This window comes from Mastomys coucha, unplaced genomic scaffold (assembly GCF_008632895.1).
Source record: "Mastomys coucha isolate ucsf_1 unplaced genomic scaffold, UCSF_Mcou_1 pScaffold21, whole genome shotgun sequence".
In the NCBI taxonomy this organism is placed as follows: Eukaryota; Metazoa; Chordata; class Mammalia; order Rodentia; family Muridae; genus Mastomys; species Mastomys coucha.
The window spans coordinates 47,168,496-47,195,736 of NW_022196904.1; the positions used below are offsets into that span (position 1 = coordinate 47,168,496).

The window sequence follows — 27,241 nt, forward strand, 5'->3', positions numbered from 1 at the left end:
CACGCAGGTAGGAGCTGCGGGACGGCATCCTACACCCATGGAAGGTTTTGCAGAGACAAAGTATGGAGCAGAGACTGAAGGAAGGACAATCCAGAGACTGCTCTATCTGGGAATCCTTCCTATATTCAATCGCCAAACCCAGACACTATTGTGGATGCCAGCAAGTGCTGACTGACAGGAGCCTGATATAGTTGTTCCCTGAGAGGCTTTGCCAGTACCCAACTAATACAGAAGTATAGCTGCACAGCCATCCATTGGACTGAGCACTTGGTCCCTATTGAAGGATCTAGAGAAAGGACCCAAGGAGCTGAAGGTTTGCAGCCCCTTAGGATGAACATCAATATGAACTAACGAGTACCCTCAGAGCTCCCAGGGACTAAAACACCAACCAAAGAGTAGACGTGATGGTACTCATGTCTCCAGCTGCATATGTAGCAGAGGATGGCCTAGTCAGCCATCAATGGGAGGACAGGCCCTTAGTCCTGTGAAGGTTCCATGCCCCAGTGTAGGGGAATACCAGGGCCAAAGAGGGTGTGTTGGTTAGCATGGGGAGTGAATAGGAGGTTTTTTTTGGAGAGGAAATCAAGAAAGGGGATAACATTTGAAATGTAAATAAAGAAAATATCTAATAAAAATATTGTTTTAAAATCTCTCATCTTTATGATTCTTTTCTTCTTTGAAATTTGTGAAAATATGATATCAAATTTTTATATAAATATGATATAGTTGAAGGAAACAAAATTCTAGAAACAGTGTATATATATATAAGTATATACATATATATACACATATATATCAAGATTTTAACAATGAATGAAACATTTAAAATATTTTCTGTGATTGTAAAGATTAGAATATTTAAATAATAAACATTTGGAATGTGTACCATTGATTTTAGAAGATGATCATATTCCAGAGTTGCCAGGAGATAATCATTGGAATTTATGTGGCTTCAGCAAATCCACAGCTAACACAGAACTGGTAAAATTATGAGTCTCTTCCACCATATAGAATAGTATAAGTATTTTTCCTTGACTCAAAGTGACTAACTTACTTTTCCTTATTAAATAAAGCTGCATCCTTTTCTTCACTCTGCTGTACAGTTTCTGGATTGAAGACACACAATCTCATGGATAAAAGGTATGTAAGGGCACTTGGTATACAGGCACAAGGTGAATTCAGATATATTGCTGTCACTCGCTCCATCAGTGTAAGAGGAAATAAACAGTCTGAGAACATAGTCTGTTCTACATCAAGAAAACAAACTTTAAAAGCAGCACTCCATGGAATCCACGCAGTACTCTGTAACCCCATCTCTAAAATATATTTTGGCTTTAGTAAAACAAAAAAGACATTAGGAATGGACATCTGTAAGTTGATGAAGTGGCCCAGCCAACAAGGGTATTTTTCATCAAACTTGGCAAGGTGGGTTGGAACCCTGAGACCTACATGGTGGAAGTTGTGTTCTGATCTCTACATGCACACCATAACATGTACACACTCAAGTGCACATACACACTGACATGAACAGGCAAATAAATGTATCAAAATTGTAAGAGGTCTGATCTAGGAAGTGACTGAGATAAACAATCATATGCAACTATTCTGCCTCCCATAGACTTAAGCCTTTCTACAACAATGTTGATGGGTTTGTGGGCAGTCACCAGGATTAACCATTTTCCATTTTTCTAGGGATGGTATTAACTTCACACCATCCTCAGATTTTTCTGAGAATGAAGCCAAGAACAAAGTATATCATTTTATTAACTCTATTATTGCAAAAGAAAGAATAAGCTGTTCCAATGTACCAGATCCCTCTACGTAAGACACATGGAGGGAGACGTGTGGCACTCCCAGCTAACTCTGCAAGTCTCATTAAAACCGCTAGCTACTGTTCATAAAAGAAGTTTTGTTCTAAGTTCAGCATAATTAGTCCTGATAAAAGGGCTGATCACAACACTGTGCAGCTCTGGATAAGCTTACACCTTAAGAGCTTCATGCATTGATTTAAAAAGGCTTTGAGTATGAGGAACAATAGATAAGACCAGCACAGTTTGATAGCAAACCTTTGAAAAAACAAAATCACACAAACCTTATATCAGTGGGAAAAAAATTAAAGAAGAAAATGACTGGTTTGGGCTTGTCAGAATGGTAAGAAAAGCTGGAAGCCAAGGCCCAGCAGAGCTGCCCACGCACTGGAGGGTAGGAGCTTGCAGCAGTGGGAAATCTCCCTGTCCTTGTGGTTTTGCATCCAAGTTCTCTGGCTGGCCAAATTATTTTACTAGGTTCCCTGAAAACTAAGGGTTGCTCCTGTTGTATAATGAACTTTTTCTCACAGTGATAGTATGGTAAAAATGATTGACATCATGGTGAGAGCCTAAGGTTAGGCAAGGCTCATCGGGAGTGTGTTGCTGAAGGCCATGCCTGCAACCTGCCAGGCCTACCCTCCTCTGTGAATAAAGAGACTGATACTCGCTGTGCTGGTCAGAGGGCTCAGCAAGGACCAAACAAAGGGCACAAAATGTTACAAGCAAATATTCTTGTCTCTGTATTAAACACAAAACTTAACTTAGGTCTGGTGGTAATAATAATTAAATATGATTTTATAGGGATACATATGTTAATTTATGAATTCAATCAGGAATTTTCATCTTTTAGTGGAGAGGATCATTATACCAAGCAGAGATTTTTTCCATTTTCCACTGTGAATTACGGAGGAAGGATGTCTTGGTAGGTTTTGAGGGTTTTTTTTTTTTCACTCAATCTTATAGTCAAAGAAACTGTCACTATTTTTAGAATGATAACTATGAACCTAGAGCAACTTATTTTCCAGACTGCATTGAGGTAAATGTGAAGTGAGTTTTCACTTTGTTCTATGAGAGGTATTTAAACACATATTTCTATTCTCGTTCAAGTTATAAATCTCACCATATATCCCTGTTAAAATGTGCCTTATTGAATTAAATGTTAGCAAGTAAATGAATGGACTATTTACTAAAGAAGCCTAATGCATAAATACCTTGACTCCTCCTGACAGCAAATGCTTTCAGGCAGTAAGAATAATAGACATTATTTCTATTTGTGGATGACAACTATGCACTTGACACATGTTGGTTCACTTAAATTCACAAGAGTTTCCAAAAGAAAAGGCAATGTCCTTTTCATTGCTATGGTCACAGGAACTGTCAGAGGCTGTCCTGAGGCAGAAATCCCTACCTCACCTCCAATGAGAATTTACTCTACACACTCAGGAAAAGAAAATCAAACAAAACTCTTTAATGGCTCAAAACTTTTCAGTGGCTCATGTCTACTTCTGGTTAATGCCTCAAGAAGAGGTAGGCACAAACATTTTACTAAGTTTATACAACTTAGGCTTGTGTATTCCATATATGCTGTCACCCTTAAATTACTTTCTGGTCCTGACCCCAGGTCACACTTTCAACAATTTAAATAGTCATAGGAAATTGCAAGTCTGTTCACCTGGGCAGATGGGAGATTCTTACCGCAAAGGTATGGCCAGAATTGTTTCTTAAGTACACCAGTATTCTCTTGCTCAGCTGGCAGAATTATGCCTTTCTTAAGAGAACTAGAGGCTTTTTAGTAGAGCAGAACTTTATAATGTCTGTCATCCTGTGCTGTCCTCTCCCCCTGAACTGCCTCTTAGACACACGATCTTTGATAAGGAGATGGGCCTAATGGCCTGTTATGTGTCAGCCTTATCTCCTTCTGTTATAGGAATAGAACGTAATTGAAGGTCAGTCTTGGTGACCAAACAGAAGCAGAAATGTTCTCAGCAGGCCTAAAATTCAATTATGGTACAATTATTTTCTTCCTATGGTTTCTAACAAGCCTTGGTCAGTGTACTATTTATCTCTAGTCAGACTGGAGTGAGTGTTCCTTTAGTTAACAGACAGTGTATTACTCATCTCCCAGTCATATTGGAGGCAGTGCTCCTTAGCTACATTCAACTTCACGTAACTTAATGTATCCTAAGCAAGTTTACTAGTAAATTCTTTATTGTATCAATTTTATTACCTCAATTTTCTCCTGCCTCAATACCAGGTAAGCTCATTTGTGATGCTCACAGGAACTGCCCGGGGCCAAATACCACATAAGTGGCACAGTGCAGTTCAAACAACCAGTTCAGTCTGACCATCTGGCCCTAGGGTTCAGCACCTGTCCTCCACCGGGGAAGCATCTTAAAGTTTTATCTTCAGCACTGGCAATATCTAAACTTCATCCACACAGTGATGTTTGTGGACTTTGCAGAATTACTGTGACTTGCTGCTAAACTTAAAGCGTGGATAAACTTCAGAAATATCAACTGTGCACATTAAGCTGTGACGCTTTAGTCATAATGCTGGAGGGGCTGCCTTCCCTTTGACTGACATGACAACCGGCCTCTCCCTGGGACCCCGCCAGAGCCTGCCAGTGAAATCTATGCCAAAAGAAAAGATATTAAAGCAATTAATTTCAGGCCCTAGGCTTCTGCTTGATCTCATCGTCTGAGGTGAGAGTGCGTTTGAAAGCCTGGCTTCTACAACCAAACCCCTTCCGAGCTTTAGAAGATGACTCTCATCCTAGCTTCCTGCAGGATGTGTCACTGCAGGCCTGATCTGTCCTGCATAGCTTTCTGCAGCTAACGCCATAAAAGATCGTGTACCATGGTCAAAAAAATATCAGGTGTCCTGACTATATTGTTTAGGAAAGTTAGCTAACAGTCCTGGACATTTTTAGAAAATTTGATACAGCCAGGGGATGGGTTAGCTTGTAAATAATGTCTTTGAAGGGGTGGTAGCTCATTATGAGGCTCTCAGTACCAAACTCTTCACCCCTGTCTTCTTTTAGTCTGAAAACGTTAGTTTCCCTTTATTTCTATTGGCAAGTTTGTTATATGTAAGATTCTCTGATTTGTTCATGCTTGGAATTTCAGTGTGTGTATGTTGTCATACATCCTGGTATAAAGTCAGGCGTCTCTATTAGTTTTGCTTCTGTCTTTTCCTCTAGGTACTTAAAGACACATTTCCAGCCTGCTGTTTGGCAGTCTACTGACTTTCTCTGTACTCATCCTTTGGACTGGACAATATTCTTGAACATGCAAATTCACATTTTATCTCTATTTAGGACAATTTTTTCCCCTCTTTTAACTTAATGTGCATGAACTCCACTTCTGGAGCTCTACCTTTAGATTTACTTTTTCTTTTTTAAACCAAAGACACATACAGAAAAATGTCATATATTAACTCACCCATTTATCGACTGCTTAACTCTAAATTATTATTGTTTAGATTTAATGTTCCCAACTGATCAGCTTTAGTGTTCATAACTATGTTTTTTTACTTCTTATTTTGTTGCACGATATTTTTGCATCTTTTTTTTTTTTGTTTTTTCGAGACAAGGTTTCTCTGTGTAGCCCAGGCTGTCCTGGAACTCACTCTGTAGATCAGGCTGGCCTCGAACTCAGAAATCCACCTGCTTCTGCCTCCCAAGTGCTGGGATTAAAATGTGCCACCACTGCCCAGCTGATATTTTTGCATCTTAAATTTAAAATTCTGGAGTTTTCTTTTTTGAATTCTAAATGGTTAACTTTCCTTCTTTCTTCCTTCCTTTCTTCCTTTCTTCCTTCCTTCCTTCCTTCCTTCCTTCCTTCCTTCCTTTCTTTCTTTCTTTCTTTCTTTCTTTCTTTCTTTCTTTCTTTCTTGGTAGTGTTCTCTTGTGAAATTATTCAAACTATCTCTTTTATGACAAGGTTTCACTATGTAGCATTGAACTCATAGAGATTTACCCTGATCTCAAGTACTAGGATTAAAGCCATGTCTTGCCACACCCAAGTCATCTTATGTTCTTGTAAAAAGAATTTATTTCTATCCTAAAGCTATTGTTGAGTAACTTCAATGTTTTAGTCATCTCTTGGTCTCTTTCTGTCCTTATTTGTTTTTCCTTTGGGTTTGGTCGGCAGGCAATATATGCATTTTTGGGAGGCATTGCCTTAAGCATCTATCTCCCTCCTGCTGTCCCCACAGTTGACTTAATGAAGTTATGCCCTTTCATCCTTCAAACCTTTATCACTTATATAAGTCTACCTCTCAACTGTAGCACGGAGGCATCTGTAAGAAATCTTTCCCTTCTAACTTTTATCAGCTAGTTCTTCAGGGCCCTTCTGATTACACATATGTCTTTTATGTAATTTTTCAACTAGATATACTTAATTGTTTAATCAATTATAAAAGCTGATAAATTGTTCTAGGCATTAATAAACTAATTTATTATGAGATTTTAGAGCAAATTATATCCACAATAGCAAATAGCAAGACCTTTAGGAAATATTCTAACTCCACTTTACACCTTCCAGAAGAAAGTCAATGAAAAGATAGTTGATTACAACTACTAAATGCCAAGTAGAAAGGACACAGACATAAAAAATATTAACTTTACAGACTACTTGTCTTATAATTGCTGATATATTTTATGCATAAAGGATCACAATAATATTTGTTCTCAATGTATCCAAAATCAAAATTTTCTTAAATTTTACAGTAATAAAGGAAAAACTAGAATGTATTATTAAAGGACTTTTTTTTTTTTTTAAAATCAGCTCCTTTTATTTGTGAATTCTGAATGGCACTTAATTCTCAGGGAAGTCAATGAAGTAGAATCTGCATCATTGGTATAAAACCGATTCATAAGTCTCCCAGCCCTGAGCATTGCAGTTAGGGTTACTTGATCAAGATGGTTAGGTGCATAGATACGATGTCTCCACAGACTTTATTCAAAAACATGTCAGTTCTACCCTACCCAAATTTAAACTTTGAATATATTTCCATCTTTGAATCAGCTGTTTTGCCTAAAATATGGTCCTAGGTGCTCCTGGCTAAAATTCATTATGAACATGCAAATGGAAGTCTACGAGGACTTGCCTGGAGTTTGGGACATGGGATCAAGGTCAATTTTCCCTGGTTGTCCAAAAGTTGACTTTATTAAGTGCTCCTACCTGCAGATGTTGTCACGATTTCTGTAGTGTTTCTGAGGCCCATGAAGTCAAACTGATAGAGCCGCCATGATTTCTGATCAGCTGCCTCAACTGAATTTTTCCTCCAACGATAAATCATTTCTTCTTTGGGGTAGCCATCTAAAAGCAGAGCAGATATTAGCACCCACAAATTTTGATTCATAAAACATTATGTCAAAATTTGTTTCTGATCAACTTGTAGTAGTAGCAATTTTAAGTCCTGTTTTTTAGAGACACAGAAACTCCAAAAGCTAAAGGACAAATGACTCCTGACACTTGTCTTAATGATAGACAAAAAATTACTTAGCTAGGAGCCTAGCCAAGTTTCTATGGGTGCAGTAAAATAGGACTATTTTTCTTTAACCTGAACCATGATGGTGGGTTGGCCATCCAAGAGAGGAGGTATTTTCCAGTGTTAGCATAAACACCAGTTTTGTCATCCTGGCCTTTAAGTCCAATATCTAACATTCATTAACTAAGACTGCATTATTTGCAACATGGAGATGGTCTCCATAATATATATATGTGTATATACATATATATATATAATTATACATATATATATAATTTCATATATGTCTATACATATATAGATTTTAATGAGCTTTTCACACAGGATGCTCTCTCCAAGAGCCAAAACCACCTATTAAAAATCCCAATACCAGCCATTAGAAGCCCTCATTTAAATTGTTGGTCAATACTGTCTGGTTCCAAAATATAGCCTGTTGTGGTTGCCCTTGGTTACCTCCCCAGAGGTGGAAGATAAGGCTTTATTGCTGAAGACAATATGCAATTCAGAAGCAGAGTCTACAAACTCTATAGCTGGAACTGACCTGAATGTCCCCTCCTTGAGTTCTAGTTTTCATGATATCAGAAGGTATCACGGAAGCTTCTAAAGAAGGAAGGCAACCAATAGTTTCAGCCAACTATGATGCCTATTAACCAATCCAATCACCACATGGCATGAGAACCCTAAAAGTGCAGTAGTGGCAACATAACTTGGAGGTAATGAATTGTTCTCTTAATTGATCTTTAGATCCACTCACCAAAAGAGAAGCCATGCTTGGTACTGGGAACCCTGCTAACACTCAGGCTAGTAGAGTCATAATTATGGGAGGAGAGACTCAACCATTAACTTGCTAAACCAACATAATTCCTAACAAGAGTCTATAAACATTTATTATTATACCCATACATAACTGTGTTTATCTATCTATCTATCTATCTATCTATCTATCTATCTATCTATCTATCTATGTATCATCTATCATCCACACCATAGACATGTGCCTCTAGAATTATCATTTTTTAAAATTAATTTTATGTTATTTAGAGAAGTTGTTGTCTTGTAAACAATTGGAAGAAGGACTTATAACCACTGTTTTCTACCATGCATTTCTTATCTCACTAACAAGCAACCAGATTTGTTGGTGTATTTGTTACAGTTGATCACCTGCACCAATAGACACATCATTATCAGCAAGAACCCACAGTTCATATTATATACTTCCCATTATAGATTGTTATATAGTCCATGGATTAGGCAAACACCTATGGCATGTTTTTGCCATTGGTGTTGTATACAAAGTCCCATGCCTGGCATATCCTCTACCTTCTTTCTGTTCATCCCACAGTTCATCTAGAAACCACTGATGCCTTCATTGATTCCTTCTTCATGCTTGTCTCCATCAATGAGAACTTAGTGCTGATCACTGGGAGATCTCCACTTTGTTCTATCTGCTCAAACTCATTCACTCTCACTGATGAAATTTTTAATTGTAGACATTGTACTTTTCGAGGCCAAGATTTCTATTGGGTTCTTTTAAAATAGGTTCTATCTTTTAACTACTTTTATGAGATCTGATTAGCATATTTTCATTTCATTATTTAGATATGATTTCCTACAGATTTTTCTTTTTTTTTCGTTTTTTAATCTTTTATGTTTTTATTTTTTTTATTTTAGATATTTTCTTTATTTACATGCGAATTTCTCCATTCCCAGTTTCCCCTCCAAAAAACAAAGAAACAAACAAAAACAACAAAAACAAACCCCTGTTGCCTCCCCCTTCCCCATGCCTGCCACCCCGGCCTCTCCCACTTTCTGGCCCTGGTATTCCCCTACACTGGGGCTCAGAACCTTCACAGGGCTGAGGTCCTCTCCTCCTATTGATGATTGATTTTGCAATCCTCTACCATACACATGCTGCCAGAACAATAAGACCCCTCCATGTGCAGTCCTTGGTTGGTGGTTGAGACCCTGGGAGCTCCGAGGGTACTACTTAGTTCATATTGTTGTTCCTCCTAAGGGGCTGCAAACCCCTCAGCTCCATTGGTCCTTTCTCTAATTCCTTCACTGGGGACCCTGTACTCAGTTCGATGAATGGCTGAGAGCCTCTACATCTGTGTTAGTCAGATACTGTCAGAGCCTCTCAGGAGATAGCTATATTTAGGCTGGCTTGCCCTTCCTTCAGTCTCTGCTCCATAGTTAATTTTTCAAAGTGCTAAATAGAGCAGACTTAAAATCTTTTACTAGGGCTGGAGAGATGGCTCAGTGGCTAAGAGCACCAACTGCTCTTCCAAGGTCCTGAGTTCAAATCCCAGCAACCACATGGTGGCTCACAACCATCCTTAACAAGATCTGACTCCCTCTTCTGGAATGTCTGAACACAGCTACAGTGTACTTATATATAATAAATAAATAAATCTTAAAAAAAGTCTTTTACTAGTATATGTGGGAATCTTTAGTGATGTGTGAGTATGTGTATGCACATATATGTTCATATGTGCATGTGTACTAAGAGACCAGAGGACAATCTCAGTTTTTTTTCCTTAGAAATCAGAAACCATCTGTCTTGTTTTAGGAGTTTGGATCTCTCACTGAACTTGCAATTTTCAAATTCAACTATTCTGGCTGGCCAGAAAGCCTTCCCAGAATCCACTGGTCTCCCTTGTCCTAATGAAACATCTATTTCAGGCAAAATTTTGGGCTTGCACAGCAAGCACTTTACTAGCTAAGATATCTCTCTAACCCCTTCAACAATATTTCTATTCCAATGTTTTATTTTTTTAGGCAGGTATGTTTTTCTATTTATTTCCAGGTTCTGTAACATTTTTAGAAACTAGACATTTACAATATAGAATTTTATTAGTTGTTTTAAATTTCCATGCCTGTATACAGTATATTTTGATCATATTCACTTTTATGCTTTCCTCTATCTAGACCTACCCCACATCTCCCAACTTTATGTCCTCTCTTATTATTATTTTTTTTTTCAGAACCCACTGAGTAAAGTTTTTACTTCCAAAAAAAAACATGGGTGTGGGGTGTGGTTTCCCACCCTCTCTTCTGAGGTGGTGAAGAGCGCTGAGGCAGAGCCTCCAGGTGCCTGGCTCAGGGCCTGCACTCACCACTGCCCTCCTTGATCTCCCTTGATGCCTAGATTGAAGTTTTTCAACTTAAGTGTGTTCATATCTGCATTCATATGACAGAGCACATGGTGGCCAAACCCAGCTCCTGGAGCATTGATCACCTTCCAAAGGCTTTGCTGCCTTGATCTTTGTAGAAATGCAGATGACCTCAGCTTTTCAACAAGCATCAGCAAGAGTTTCTTGTGTTTACTAATCAATCTGTCAGCCATACCTTTCTTAAGATCTTACTCTCTCTTGTAGAACATTTTTATGAGATACCACTTCCTTCCTCTGAAGTAAGCTTTATAGCCAGTGATCAAGCTCCAAACCAACGCCATTCAGGCTTTGAAGCCTGTCAGTTGACTGGAAGCTGCAAGAAGCTAGAGTCAGAACCTTTTCCCAAAGCCCTGGTGCGGTCTAGCAGCACACTGAGAGAACAGGACCTTTGTGCAGACTTCCCATCTGTATATTCTTTCTCCCTCTTGACATTTTACGTATAATACACTGAACTGAAATTTTTATATAAAACACCATTGATATCTATATTTATTTTTGCTTGTGTGCTTAAATAAGACAAAAATACCTTCTTAAAACATGCTCAGACAAATACTTCTGAATTTTGATTACAGTTTATTTGTGGGTCCCCCCTGCCCCCACCTCATACAGACTTATATTTAAGGACTGAACATGCCTGCCCTGCTTTTCATTCATCCTACACAGAGCCTACCACTCTGAGTAAGACTGTTCTGCTCTGGGGTCCAAAGTTCATGAGTTCACCTACTGGGCCAGGGACTCTGAATCACAGGCTTCCTGTTCCATGTAGTCATGGCCATCAGGGTTCACTGCCATGACTCAGAGGCTGGCCTCACAAAGCCTGAGCATTGTCATGTCCTCTTCTTCTTATGTTCCTGTCCCTCGAACTATGTTCTCTTTAAGGACTAGATTCTGAGTCCTATTGTTTGATCCTAGTAGGGTGAGATAGCCACACTCATTTCTCTCTTCATTCTTCTCATGAAGTCAATTAGATGGCTGCTTTAGTTTGATTTTTGGCTTTTCTTAAAGTAGATCTTGCTGTGTTGTTAAGAGACTGACCTTATCTGTTCAGGGAAGGATGCCACCCTGCTGGGCTCCCCTTATTTCTCCCTTTGTTATTCCTTCTGAGATTGTTTTGGTCAAGGCCTTTCTTTTGACAGACCCTGTGCATGATATTCACAAATACTTCTTGTATTTGTATTGCTTTAGTTTTTCTCTCTTTGCATTTTGTTGTCAAAGTTTTTTCTTAAATATCTGTGGCTAGAAAACTGAAATTTTTCATATCAGCCCAGGAAATGTCTTCTATTTCTCTCTTTCCTCTGCTTAGCTTCATGGTGTGGTCAGGAATATGACCCTCCCTGCCTCCTACAATGAAACACCCCATATTTAGCTCCTCAATGTGAGTTTTAGAAAGAAAGCATTATCCAATTCCTGAAGCATAATTCAGAAAAGTCTAAGATGTACAAGAGAGTTCACCCATTATCTCGGCTTATTATGTGTTACTTTAAGAACATAATTAAGAGCAGGTACATTAAAAAAAAATGTTTACTTAGCTTATAGTTCTGGAAGCTTAAGTGCATGGTGCTAGAATTAGCTTCTAGTCAGAGGCCCTAAGCACACAGCCTGGGGACCATAGGCTGGCATGCATTCTAGAGCAATGGAAGTTATAGGCAGAGAGGTCAGATGATGTCACAATAAGAAGGAAACTGAGCTGCCATGCTTTGTAATGCTCTTCTCTCAAGAGGGTCAATCTCATCCTGTGAGCACTAGAACTCATTCTTTCAAAACAGAACCAATCCCTTCAAGTAGCTTCTCCAACCATGCAAAAAAGGCTCAAGTTCAGGTGGAGACACAGCCATTCAAACCAGGCACACACACCTCATGCTAATTTAAAAAATGCTCTGGGCTTTCATTAAAATGAAATAAGTATTTATTTTGATGTGATTTAATGTGCAGTTTTCCCTATGGACTTGTGTCTTAAACCATTCATCTCCAGATGGCAGTATTTGGGAGAGTAATGGACCCTCAGTATGTAGAGCCTTGATGGGAGAAGTGGGTAACCAAAGTAACCCATAAAGTCTGACAGCCAAACTCCACTTTTTGTACAGTATTAGCTCTTTATGTTGGATGCAATGTGACATGATGTCCAGACCAAGCAAGCATATGAACCCTTCCTTCCTTATATTGCTTTTTTTTTTCTTTTTCCAGGTACTTTGTCATAACAGTAAAAAGGTAACTAACTTGTTATGGTTTCATGTCTGTTGCTGTGATAAAATATCTGAACAATAACAACAACAGCAATAATAACAACAGAGGGTAAAGGGGGCTTCTTCAGGTTATAGTCCATCACTGAGGGTAAGTCAAGGCAAGAACTTAAAGGAGCTACTCACATACTCCTTCAAGAACAGAGAGAAGAAAATGATTTCATGTTTGAGGTGTTCACTGACTTGTGTCTTTCCATCTGAAATAATTCAGGACTTCCTGCTTAGAGAATGATGCTGCCCATGAAGGACTATGTTTTCCTACATCAATTAACAGTCAAGATAACCCCTGACAAGTATTCTTACAGGTGAATCCCATCTAGATAATTCCTCATTAAGACTCTCAGGGTTAATTCTAGGCTGTATCAAGTTGACAGAACAAACCATCACATAATGCATAAAGGTCTATGATTTCTTTAACACATCACAGATATAGCCTAATGTCTAATTGCTGATTTGTGAATAAAAACTCATACATACCACAGATGATCATTGTAAACTGATAAATCTTATTTTTCATCTTTTGTCTTAGTTACCTCTAAAGACTACAAAAATAATTTATTTTCTTAACTAACACTAAACATGCAAAATTCCGCATTCCTAAGAAGAAATACAGTGAAAAAAAAAGAAAAAGGAAAGCTGTCAATTAGATTTATTTTTATTTTTTGGAGATACACTCTCACTGTGTAGTACAGGGTAGCTTTGAAGTTGACATGGTTATCTACATTCACCATGAGGAAAACTCAACATGCTGTGGCCTAGTTTTTGGCTAAATAAAAAGAAAGAACCCTTAAAAGAAACAAGAGAACCATCAATCCAAAGCAACGTGTAGCTTTCACTGGTGGTGAGTCAAACCAGCTGACTATTGAAAGCAAGAGACACTGTGCCTGGCTGGCTGATCTATAGTTTTAAGGAATGCATGATAATTTGATGAGGTACCTACAGTGAGATCACAGAAGCACGTGTCTTCCAGAGGAGTCATGTGAAATCTGTGCTGAAGAAGCTGTATGGTGCCTCTTGTTTATTTTGGAGTATTCTTAATGAACACAAGAGAGAACCCATGAAACCCAAAGAGAAGATTGATGCTGTGTAACTGGTGTACTACACTGCCTTGCACTCTTTAAAGGGTAAAAATAAAGCTTATTTAGCAAATTAAACAGCTATTTTGATATTCAGTATATTTATCCAGAAAAATTATTTGCATGGTATGCAATCTGAGAAATAATAGCATTGAGAAGGTATAATGATAGACACTTATAATCCCAGCCTTTGGGAGGTAAAATCAAAAGCTTCAGGAGTTCAAGACCATCTTTAGTGTTGTCGGAAGTTCGAGCTTAGCTTGAGATACAGAAGACCCTTCTTCAAAGGCTCAAAAGTAAAATAAGAAAAAAAATTCTACCACTGTGTTTGAGTTAGGGTTTTATTACTGTGAATAGACACCATGACCATAGCAACTCTTAAAAGGAACACTTCATAAGTTGTTGAGGGCTGGCTTACAGTGCAGAGGTTTATTCCATTATTGCCATGGCAGGAAGCATGCCAGTACATAGGCAGATAGTCTTGGAGAGGTACTGAAGAGTTCTGTATCTAGATCAGCAGGCAGCAGAAAAGAGAGTGTGGTTCGGTCTAACATGTCTTTCTTTCTTTCTTTCTTCCTTTCTTCCTTCCTTCCTTTCTTTCTTTCTTTCTTTCTTTCTTTCTTTCTTTCTTTCTTTCTTTCTTTTCTTTCTTTCTTTCTCTCTCTCTCTCTCTCTCTCTTTCTTTCTTTCTTTCTTTCTTTCTTTCTTTCTTTCTTTCTTATTAGATATTTTCTTTATTTACCTTTCAAATGCAACCCCTTTCCTATTTTCCCCTCCCAAAATTCCCTATCTGCCCCTCCCAACCCACTCACCAACCCACACACTCCCATTTCCCTGTTCTGGCATTCCCCTACATTGGGGAATAGAATCTTCTCAGGACCAAGAGTCTCTTCTCCTATTGATGTCCAACAAGGCCATCCTCTGCTACATATGCAGCTGGATCCATGGGTCCCTCTATGTGTACTCTTTGGTTGGTGGTTTAGATTCTGGAAACTTTCAGGCTTCTCAGGCTGGTTCATATTGTTGTTCCTCCTATGGGGCTGTGATCTCCTTCAGCTCCTTGGGTCCTTTCTCTAGCTCCTCCATTAGGAACTCTGTGCTCAGTCCAATGGTTGATTGAGAGCATCCACCTCTGTATTTGTCAGACACTGGCAGAGCCTCTCAGGAGACAGCTATATCAGGCTCCTGTCAGTAAGCACTTGTTGGCATCCACAACAGTGTCTGGGTTTGGTGACTGTATATGGGATGAATTCCCCAGGTGGGGCAGTCTCTGGATGGCCTTTCCTTCAGTCTCTGTTCCATAGTTTGTCTCTGCATCTCCTCCCATGGGTATTTTGTTCCTCCTTCTAAGAAGGACTGAACAAAGTATCCATACTTTGGTCTTCCTTCTTTTTGAGCTTCATTTGGTATGTGAATTGTATCTTAGGTATTCCCAGCTTCTGGGTTAGGTTTCTGAACCCCAAAGTCTACCTCCACAGTGACACACTTCCTCTAACAAGGTCATACCTACTTTATATAGGCCATACTCTGAATAGTGTCACTCCTTATGAACCCACGAGGGCCATTTTCATTCAAACCACCACACAATGGATTCAGATCTTGCCACCACAGGGTCATAATCCTATTAAATATTTGAGGCTTTTTTTCAAAGTTGTGTCTTCTTTTTGTGGAGACTATAGATAGGATTCCTACATTATCATAGTGCCATGTTATTGGAGAAAGCATAGAAATACATTTCACAGATGTAATGATTGGACCTCCCATACCTGTAGATTTATATGCTAAAACCATAGTCCTGAGTGGCTTCACATTAGGAGGTTTCTACTTACAATGGAATAAGTGTTTTAATAAAACATGAAGTTGATACCCACCACTCCCCAGTCTATATGCACACACCATCGATCAGCCCTTTCTGCATACTAAAGTCCTCAGCAGGCACTCAGTCTGTTGACCCCAGATGATAGAATTCCTCGTCTGCCAAACAGGGAATGGATGTTGACTAAGCTGATTGGTGTATGGAATTTTGTTGCAATGACCTGCTATCATCACATATGAATCAATTAGTACTGTCTCAGGTGATAATAATCTCTGAGGTCAGGATTCCACTACTTCCCACTGGTGCCTTTTCTTCTCATGATTTCAGACCAGGATACAAGGGATTGAGACTAAGAGTAAGGAATTACACTTTACACAGCTTTCATGAGGAGAAAAGTCATACTTTCCTTGCCTAATGAGAGTTAAGTGGCATCCTAGTCTGTTACATTTGACCTACTTTGAAAAGTATGTAGAGAGAGGAGGAGGCAGTGCTGGTTTCAAAGTTAGAGGGAGATTGTTGTACATCTTCTTATTTTGTATGAAAGAAAAGTAATTCTTTTTTTTTGTTTGTTTTTTTTTTATTTTAGATATTTTCTTTATTTACATGCGAATTTCTCCTTTCCCAGTTTCCCCTCCAAAAAACAAAAAAACAAACAAAAACAAACCCCTGTTGCCTCCCCCCTCCCCATGCCTGCCACCCCGCCCTCTCCCATTTTCTGGCCCCGGCATTCCCCTACACTGGGGCATAGAACCTTCACAGGGCCGAGGTCCTCTCCTCCCACTGATGATCGATTTTGCAATCCTCTACCATACACATGCTGCTTGAACAATCAGACCCTTCTATGTGCAGTTCTTGGTTGGTGGTTGAGACCCTGGGAGCTCCGAGGGTACTAGTTAGTTCATGTTGTTGTTCATCCTAAGGGGCTACAAACCCCTAAGCTCCATTGGTCTTTTCTCTAATTCCTTCACTGGGGACCCTGCACTCAGTTCAATGGATGGCTGTGAGATTCTCATTTGGAACTGTGATCAGTTTATTGTTTGGAGTTGTCTGTGTGCTCATGCATAATAATTGTTCTGATGCCATGGAAAATGTAGTTTTCCCAATGCGAACATCACACACATATACCAGGAGTATGAAAAGCATCAATCATAAACTTCTCACTCTTGTGGTAAGAGCCTAGTAGTGAAGACTTGTAGTGTGCTGAACATGGTGGAATCTACCGTTGGCCACAAACACTGCAGCCAGCATTTAGAAACTGTTTTAGACTCTTCCTTAAAATTCTTGATGCAGAGATTTTCAACTTGGTACAGTGCAGTGTATGGTGTCTTTATAACTAAAGAAGACCTTTGAATAGGGACTGCTGTCTAAATCTTAGTTATTAAATAACTGGTTTTAAGATATTATACAAGCCATACCTCTTTCAAGGTTTTATCTTCTCAAACAAATTATGGGGAAATACTTCTTCTTGAAGACCCAGCTATACTACTTTGGGCATATATCCAAAAGACACTCTACCACACCACAAGGACATGTGCTCCACTGGGTTCATAGCAGCCTTATTTGTAATAGCCAGAAGTTGGGAACAACCCAGATGTCCCTTCAATGAGGAATGGATACAAAAAATGTGGTTCATTTACACAATGGAATACTATTCAGTTATGAAAAACAAGGACATAATGAATATATGTCCTAGAAACTATCATCCTGAATGAGGTAACCCAGACCTAGAAGGATATGTATGGTATGTACTCACTGATATGTGGCTATTAACCAAAAAGTTCAGAATACCCAATATATAACTCACAGACAGTAGGAAGCGTAACAAGAAAGAAGCCCCAAGTGTAGATACTTCAATCCTACTTAGAAGGGGGAACAAAATAATCACAGTAGGCAGATGGTGGGAGGGATCTGGGTGGGAGAATGGAAGGGTAGGGACAAGAGGGGGACAGTATCGGGTATGGGGGCACATGAGGGAAGCCCAGATAGCCAGGACAATAAATGGAAATATGCAGCTTTTAGGGATAGGGCTTGGGGGAGCCTCTACAAAATCCCAGAGACCTTGGGATGTGAGAAGCTCCTAGGACTCAATAGGGGTGACCTTATCTGAAATGCCCAAAAGTAGGGAGATAGAACCTGAAGAGACCACCTCCATTACATAGATATGGCCCCCAATTGAGACATGGGACCACCCACCTCTCTTCACAAATTTTTCCCAGAATTGTGCCTATGTAAAAAAATGCAGGGACAAAAGTGAAGCGGAGACTGAAGGAAAAGTCATCCAGACACTGGCCCAACTTGGGATCCACCCCATACGCAGGCACCAACCCATGACACAATTACTGATGCCATGTTGTACTTGCAGACAGGAGCCAAGCATGGCTGTTCTCTGAGAGGCTTTACCAGCAGCTGACTGAGATTAATGCAGATACTTACACCCAAATATTAAACTGAGGTTGGGGAGTCTCATGGAAAAGTTAGGGGAAGAATTGAAGGAGATGAAGGGGATTATAACCCCATAGGAAGAATAGCAATATCAACTGACCTGGACCCCTCAGAGTTCCCAGAGTTTAAGTCACTAACCAAAGAGCATACATGGGCTGGTCCTTGGCCCCTGGCACATATGTAGCAAAGGACTGCTGTGTCTGACCTCAGTGGGAGAGAGGATGGACATAATTCTATAGAAACTTGATGCCCCAGGGAAGGAGAATACTGGTGTGTGGGTGGAGAGTAAGGTGGGTGTGGGTGAGTGGGGTAGAGGAGAGATGGGGTGAAGAACCCAGGGAGGGGGTACCAGGAATGGGGACAACATTCAGAATGTAAATAAATAAAATAATTTAATAAAAAAAGATAAAAAAGAATTCTCGATACAGAGACCCTCAGCTTGGTACAGTGCCTTATATGGTGTCTTTATTTCTAAAGAAAGGCCTTTGAATAGGGACTGCTGTTTAATTTTAGGCTAATAGATACCTGGTTTAAGATACTATACAAGCCATACATCTTTCAAGGCTTTATCTTTCTGAAAACTATGAGGCCATTTCAAACTTTCCTTCTAGCCTAGCCTATAGAACTACTCCCTACCCACACTATGGGACCCACAATGACAGTAGGCTGGGATTCAGCATTTCTCTGTAGCCCATCTCCTTTTCTTTGTCACTACTGCAGATACACAGAACCACTCTGTCAGGGAACCCACAGCTACTGCATTTGGCTAGAACCCAGAGTAGGCAACACCAATCAAAGAATGGGACACTCATCTATCAAAGTGAAGACCAGATACATATACTAAGAAATATTTCAAACTCCATGCCTAGATCCAGCTAAAAATACAAACACAAACACCCAAGACAGTATGCCTTCCCCAGAAGCCAGTAACCTTACTTCAATAGATCCAGAGTAAAGCAGTTTAGCTGAAACACATAACCAGGTCTTTAAAACAGATATTATGAATATGTTCAAAAATTTTAAGTAGACTATAAATAAGTGCCTTAATAAAGTACTCAAAACATAAATAAACATTTGAATAAAACAATGGGCATCATTCAAGGCATGAAACACTAACAGAGTAAAACAAAAAAGAATATTAAAATCTGCAAGGAAAAAAAGACCAAGTCATTCATAAAGGCAGACCCATTAGAATAACACCTGACATTTCAATGGAGACTGTGAAAGACAGGAGGGGCCTTGTTCTACAGCATCAAATGACCACATGCCAGCCAAGACTACTATAAGTAGAAAAGATATCAATTAAAATCAAAAGATAAAGAAATAATCCATGATAAAAGCTAATTTAAACAATTTATAACTACTAATTCAGTACTACAGAAAACACTAGAATGAAAACATCAGTCTGAAGAGGCTACACTCATATGGACATAAGAATAATTCCCACACAAAAAGAAATAATAAAGGCCACACCACAACAAAATAACAGAAATTAATAAACAGTACATTAATGACTCTCAATCTTAGAGGTCTCAATCCCGCAATTTAAAAGACACAGAACAGACTGATAGATCAGTTCAGATCAGATCAGATCAGATTAGAAAACAAGACCTGCTGGGCAGTGGTGGGGCATGCCTTTAATCTCAGCACAGGAGGCAGAGGCAGGCAGATTTCTGAGTTCGAGAACAGCCTGGTCTACAAAGTGAGTTCCAGGACATCCAGGGCTACACAAAGAAACCCTGTCTCAAAAAACAAAATTAAATAAAATTAAATTTAAAGAAAGAGAAAAGAAAACAAGACCCTTTTGATATATCCAAGAGACATGCTTTATCAGCAAGAACAGATGTCACCTTAGGGTCAAGGAACTGAAAAAGCAATTCCAAGCAAATGGACCTAATAGTAAGCTGGTGTTACCATGCAAATGTGTGACAAAGCAGGCTTCAAGCCAATCGAATTAGAGGAGATAGAAAAGACACTAACTACTCATCAAAGGAAAAATAATATCAAGAGGATATTACATTTTTAAATATTTATGTATTGAACACAAGGAGACCCAAGTTCATAAAAGAAACATTACAACAGCTAAAAAATCAATATTGTCTCTCACACAGTGATAGCAAGGGACTTCAAAACACTACTCCGACAAAACTACAGGTCATCCAGACAAGAACTAAAGATAGAAATTCTGGAGTTGAGTAATATCATAAATCAGATGGACCTAACAGACACTTTCTGGACTTTCCACCAGAAATTTCCACTACAGGAAATGCTTTCTTTAATGTAGCTCATGTGCTCTTCCTAGCAGCATAGTTCTCCAAATGTGAGCACATAGTAGGAGACAAAGCAATTCTAAACAAGTATAAGAAAATTGAAATAATTCCTGTATTCTGTCTGATCACCATGAGTCAAAGCTAGATGACAACATCATCATCATTATCATCATCATCAACCACAACAACAACAAGAAGAAATCTTATAAACTCATGGAAATGGAACAACTTATTACTGAATGAAAATTGGGTCAAGACAGAAATCAAGGAAGAAAATGAAAAACATTTTAGAACTGAATGAAAAAACAAAACAAAACAATACACCTAAACCAATAGGATATAGTATGAGTGGTTCACAGGCAAGTTCAGAGCATTGTGTAAATGCCTTCAGTTTTTTTTTAAATAATTACTAAGAATCAATGAAACAACAAATTAATTCTTTGAGAAAAATATCAATGAAATTGACAACCTTCAGCCAAACTAGCCAAAAGTTAGAGGGGAAAAAACCTCCCCAAATTAATAAATTAGAGGTAAATACAGGCCATTATAACAGACACCAACCAAATTCAGACAATCATGAGGACATAGTATTCAAAAAGTACATATTTCATCAAGCTGGAACACCTAAGAGAAATGAATGAATTTCTTGATAAATAGCTTACTAAAGTTAAATGAAAATGAAATAAGCAATTTCAACAGACCCATAATCCCCACTGAAATAGAAGTAATTTAAAACCTCCCATTTTCTCCTCCAAAATGCCCATGGAAAGTTAGATTAAAAAATCTACTAGATCCTTAAAGAACTGAAGTCAATAGTTGTCAAAATATTACCCCAAAAAGAAACTGAAAGAACTATTTCCTGATTGTTTTGTGAGGCCACTTTTGCTTTGATACCAAAAAATATATAAATACTAAATAGTAAACAGAAATTATAGAAAATATCCATTATGGACATAGATATAAAAATTCTCAATAAAATATTTGCAAAATGAATCTAAAAATACACTCATCAAAAAGATTATTCACCATGATCAAGTAGGCTTCATCCCAGAGATGGAGTATTCACTATATGTAAATTAAACAATCCACCACATAAGCAGACTGAAAAGCAAGAGCAATATGATCATCTTATTTGATGCAGAAAAGGCCTTTGACAAAATTTAACGTCCTTTCATGAGAAAAGTCCTAGAGAAACTAAAGACACAAGGGACATAAGTCAACATAATAATAAATAACATAATAAAGACAATTTACAGTCAGTATAAATAGAGAGGAACTCGAAGTATTTCCATTAAAATCAGGAACAAAGCAAGGTTTTCTCTCAACACCTATTCAGTATAGTACTTGAAGTCTTAGCTACAGAAATAGAACAACTGAAGGAGATCAAGGGGATAGAAACAGGAAAGGAAGCAGTCACAGTGTCTTTATTTACAGATGATGTGATTTTATACATAAAGGATACTAAAACATCCACCAAAGAACTTCTACAGCTGATGACCTTTCATCAAAGTATCAAGAAATAAAATTAACATACAAAAATCAGTGGCCTTTCTGTGGTGGTTTGAATATGCTTGACCCAAGGAGTGCCGCTATTAGGAGGTGTGGCCTTGTTAGAGTAGGTATGGCTTTGTTGGAGGAAGTGAGTTATTGTGGGAGTGGGTTTTGAGACCCTCATCCTAGTCATGTGGAAGCCAGTCTTCTCTTGTTTGCCTTCACAACAAGATGTATAATTTTCAGCTCCTCTAGCACCATGTCTGCCTGGATACTGCCATGCTTCCTGCCATAATGGACTGGAGGAGCTCAGAAGCTGGAAGCCAGGCCCAATTAAAAGAAAAAAAAAAGAAAAAAAAACCAAAAACACAAGTCCATTTTGTGTTACCCATATACTCACTGGAGCATGATCAAACTTCCAGTGGCCTGCCCTATGAAGAAAACTAAATCCTTTCCCATTTGCACCCTGGCCAGAAGCCATCAGATATGAAGAGATACACTTAAGCATTCTTATCACAATTTTTAAGAGTTCTCTTCAATGGCTTCTTGTTTAGACTATTCCTTTGGCAGGAGGCAGGAGGTAGGGTGTGCCATAGGAGCCTTCTATGAGTCTCTTTCTCAGCTATGAATCTGCAGTCATCAATACCACTGTGAAAGTGCCTATCTTGCACCTTTATAGCCAATGGGAGCATTGATCATGAACTTCTATATTGTTTCTAAAGACAGTATGAAGCAACATGGACACCCACATGGCCTATTTAACACAAATCTCAGCATTATCTCCAGTGGCAGCACAGGCTGGAGATATCAACATGGCCTCAGGCACCTAGGCATGGGCCACAGATACCAACATGGTCCCCAGCATCAGTCATACCCATAGACATCAGCATAATTTTAGGGAGCAATATAGACCATAGTCTTCCACATGGCCTTCAGTGGTAACACAGATGGTTAACATCAAAGTGGCCTTCTGTGGGAGCACAAAGCACAGAAATTACATGGACACAAGGACCAGGAACTTCAATATGGTCTCCAATGGTAGCTTAGACCACAGATATCTTCATGGCCCTTAGCCATAGCACAGATTATGGACACTCTCATGGCCCTTGATGGCAGCACAGGCCACAGACAGCAACACGGACCCTGGTTTCAGCATGTCCCATGGATATCAACATAGCAGCAGGACACTAAGACAGATACTAAGATGAACAATAAATGGAGCCTCATAAAGATAAAAAGCTTCGGTACAGCAGATGACACTAGCGTTATAAAAAGTCCCAGTCTACAGGATGGGAAAAAAAACCTTTACCAATTATACATTTGATAATAGTATCTAGAATAAAAATGAACTTTAAAAAATAGAAAGCAAATAAAAAAGCTAACCCAATTAAAACGGGGATATAGAACTAAACAGTGTTTCCCAAAGATGAAACAAATGGCTGAACATCCTTTACCATTAGGCAAATGCAAAGCAAATATAGTTTGGGATTTCATCTTATCAGAGGCAGAATGGCCAAAATCAATGTGGCTAGAAACAATCTCCCTAAGGGAGGTAAACCAGACCCCAGAAGACAAATACTACATGTTTTCTCTTATATGTGGATATTAATTTTTCAGTTTTAAACATGAATGCTTCAATCTTAAAAACTACAGATGTTAAGTATGTGGTAATGAACCAGAAAGAGTAAGGAAGATTCATTTTGTTTGTTTGGTTTTTGGTCTTTGTTTATTTGTTTTTCAAATGCAGAGTAAATCAGCCACATGCCAGGGCAGGGTCCATGCTCAGGGGTAGTTGACTAACACAAAAATGTACTTTTTTGTTTTCATTGTATTCTCTTAATCTCTCTCTTTCTGTCTGTCCATTCATCCATCTATCTGTCTATCTATCTGTCTTCCTTCCTTCCTTTTTATTGTCTTATGGGGCTTTGCTTTGATTTTTGCTTTGTTTTTGATGAGTGAGGGAGAGGGATGGAAGGACACACACACACACACACACACACACACGGGGGGGGGGGGGGGGGGGGGGAGGGAGGAGGGAGGTTAGGGAGGGAGAGAGAGAGAGGCTGACAAGGTATAGAGTTCTATCTATATCTTGTTCCAAAGGCAGCTAAGGGGAGTATCTTTTCTGCCTTGGGTGCAGCTTGAGTGCTAGGAAACCTCAAAGCCCTCCAGTGACACACTTCCTCCAACAAAGCCATGCCCAGTCCAATAAGGCCATACCTCCTAATAGTGCCACTTACCATGGGTCAAGCATATTCAAATCACTGTGTGGAGGATCTGGGAATATTTGGCAGGAGGGGAAAAGATATTATCAAATATATTGTGTAAAAAATACTTGAATAAAAAATAAAATTTAAATGAAACATGATGAGGTGGTAACCTTGAATAGTACTTTGGAAACAAAATCTTTGGAGTTGGATTAATGGATTGGATACATCATTTAAAAAAGAAGTATAATAGATAATCAGAGAAACATATCAGGAGGCGTTATACACAGTATAAGCACATGTTGCTTTGTGCTCTTTTCAGTGGATGTATAGATACATGTGTCTTTTCTTTTTCTAAAACGGAAATAGCATAACTCAGCATGAAGATTTTAAAAGTTCTCATCCAGAATGAGTTTGCAAATTCAGCACTTCCAAGAGTAAGAAGGACAAATGAGAGGTTGTGTATGAGCCCAAGTTCAGGACAGCAGAGATTAGAGACACAGCCTTCTCTAAAGCAGTGTCTACTCTATAATGAGATACCCAGAGGTAGCAAATCAAGTCATTTATTGTATTATAACAGGCAGATATATTAAAAACTGGCATATAAGAGGCTTTAAAAAGACTGTCAATGGGGAAATACTGCACTGTGGGACACCAGTTAACACAAAGTGAAGGATTTCAAATTGTGCTCCACGGGAATGGCAACTAGGTTAGTAATGAAGTAACACTCAATAGGAGACTTTCGTGTCCCTTGTTGCTTTACTTTCCAGTGTACCACAGTTCTTGTGGAAACACAGGTTTGGAGGTGATTATACCTTCTTCTCTTTAGCAATTCCCAGACTCGATCGCTGATTATTGACCCTACCACACAGGAACGAAATGGCCTTAGTGAAGGTAGGCAGGGCCAGTGTGCCCTCCCTCCTACATTTAAGGAAGACACTTCATTTATCGATTCCCATCCCAGCACTAGCTGAGAGGACAGGCATATGTATTCTCTAAGCTTGGAAGCAGGTGTTGCTTCCTAAATCCTCTGGCGCAATACAGTCTCTTTACTGTGATCCAATTAAATAGATAAATAAATTTGAACATTTCCACCATATAGTAGCATAGAGTTAAACTTCCCTACTTCAAAAGGAAATAGGGTATAGCAAGGGATGAGCAGACCAAAGAAAGGTGCAGACCCAGCAGGACAAACACCAAACCTTGTAGCCCCAAGTGCAGCATCCAGGACCTCTCAAGTTTGAGTAGGTCTACCCCTCTAGATCTGTGGCCTGTAGTATGTGTGCTCTTCCTTGCAAGCCTGCTCCACTATTGCTCTCTGCAGAAAACAGTTCATGCTACTGGCATCTATACACCCTGATGTGTCTACTGTGGCTTTGCCTCTTTTCCATACCTTTATGAGTTTCCCACAGATCTTTGTATGGAATCGGACTCTATTCCAAATTGGTTTTCCTCTATGGGCTTTTTTTGAAATCTTAAAAAAGCCTCTATGGATTCCTTTCTTAGTTGCATAACTGCACAACTAGTACCATATAGATATTGGCAAGTTTTGCTGTCCATTTGAGATATAGGGCTAGAGACCAGCTCTAGAGTGCTGGTTCTCTCTTGAAGGTAGCTGAGGGGAAAGAGCGTTGGCAGGGCAAGACTTGGTCTTGGGCGAGATTAAGGTTGATTTCTATAATAACATTTACCTGTCTTGATTCTAAGTTACTCTGAAGCCAGAAGGTGTAGGCGTCTAGGTGAATTAACCCTTGTTGCTTATCATCAGGGGACTAAGTAAAGGATTAATTGCTAGGGTTCTTTTCTCTCTTGCCAAGAAGCATTGCCTGCATTGCCAAGAATGAGGGAGGTTTGGAGCAATAAACTTTTATTTATTTATTTATTTATTTATTTATTTATTTATTCATTCATTCATTCATTCTCCAGATTTTATTCTTTCACCCCCTAATCCACCCTCTGATTGTTCCACATCCCATACCTCCTCCCCACCCTCTGTCTCTATGAGAATGTCTCCACCACCCATCCCTACCCTACCTGACCTCTAAACTCCCTGGGGCCTCCAGTCTCTTGAGGGTTAGGTGCATCATCCCTGACTGAACTCAGACCCAGGAGTCCTCTGCTGAATATGTGTTGGGGGTCTCATATCAGATGGTGCATGCTGCCTGGTTGGTGGTCCAGTGTCTGAGAGATCTCAGGGGTCCAGGTTAATTGAGACTGCTGGTCCTCCTACAGAGTCACCTTCCTCCTCAGCTTCTTCCAGCCTTTCCCTAATTCAACAACAGGGGTCAGCAGCTTCTGTCCATTGGTTGGATGTAAATATTTGCATCTGACTCTTTTAGCTGCTTGTTGGGTCTTCCAGAGTGCGGTCATGATAGGTTCATTTTTATGAGTGCTCCATAGCCTCAATAATAGTGTCAGGCCTTGGGACCTCCCCTTGAGCTGGATCCCACTTTGGGTCTGTCACTGAACCTTCTTTTCTTCAGGCTCCTCTCCATTTACACCCCCGCAGTTCTTTCAGACAGGAACAATTATGGGTCAGAGTTTTGACTGTGGGATGGCAACCTCCTAAGGTGGGCTCTATAAGTTCCCTCTCACTACTGTAGGGCATTTCATCTAAGAAAGTAATTATTGCAAAAGAAAAAACTTTTACATAACCAAACATAAACATACACACATTCATATACACATTCATTCATGCATATCATATTCATACACCTTCATGCACTCGTGTTGGGTTCAGCTACTTATCTCATATCTATATACTTACATGCACACATCCATGCTTATATATGCACATGGAGCAAAAGGCCAAGCACTAGTGCAGAAAGAACTCACTTATTCTGGATGAAAAATGAGCTCTAATCTTTATTATATAAAGAAAGAAAAAGATTCTACCCTTTCATTGATAAATGAACTAAACCCAAGTCTGTAAAGGAAAAAAAGCATCATCTTCTCTAGTAAGACTAAGCCTGCCTTGCTATTAAGGAAAGACCTGATCCCTCTCATCTTACAGAGAAGCCGGCCGGCCTGCTCCTTTTGGTCTCTGCAGCTTCTTTGTCTCTCTTCATTTCTATTGTAGTTGGCTATTCTCTGCTGTGTCTCTTCTGCCTTAGTTTCCAATTCTCTTTCTTCATTCTGCATTCTGCTCTCTCCTGTCCTGCCTAATGTCATCATTCCTAGGTCTTTGTAGCTTTTTAAGGAGAATAGATCACATAGGTTTTTTTT

General features: G+C 39.2%; 1 protein-coding gene across 1 annotated transcript in view; it reads right to left on the bottom strand.

Annotated features, from left to right (window-relative positions):
* Positions 1-27,241, bottom strand: part of Gabrg3 (gamma-aminobutyric acid type A receptor gamma3 subunit) — a 644,969-nt gene that overhangs the window by 68,459 nt on the left and 549,269 nt on the right. Inside the window, exon 6 of the mRNA XM_031386826.1 lies at positions 6,992-7,129. Coding sequence (XP_031242686.1) covers positions 6,992-7,129 — 138 coding nt within the window. The remainder of the gene's footprint in view (positions 1-6,991; positions 7,130-27,241) is intronic.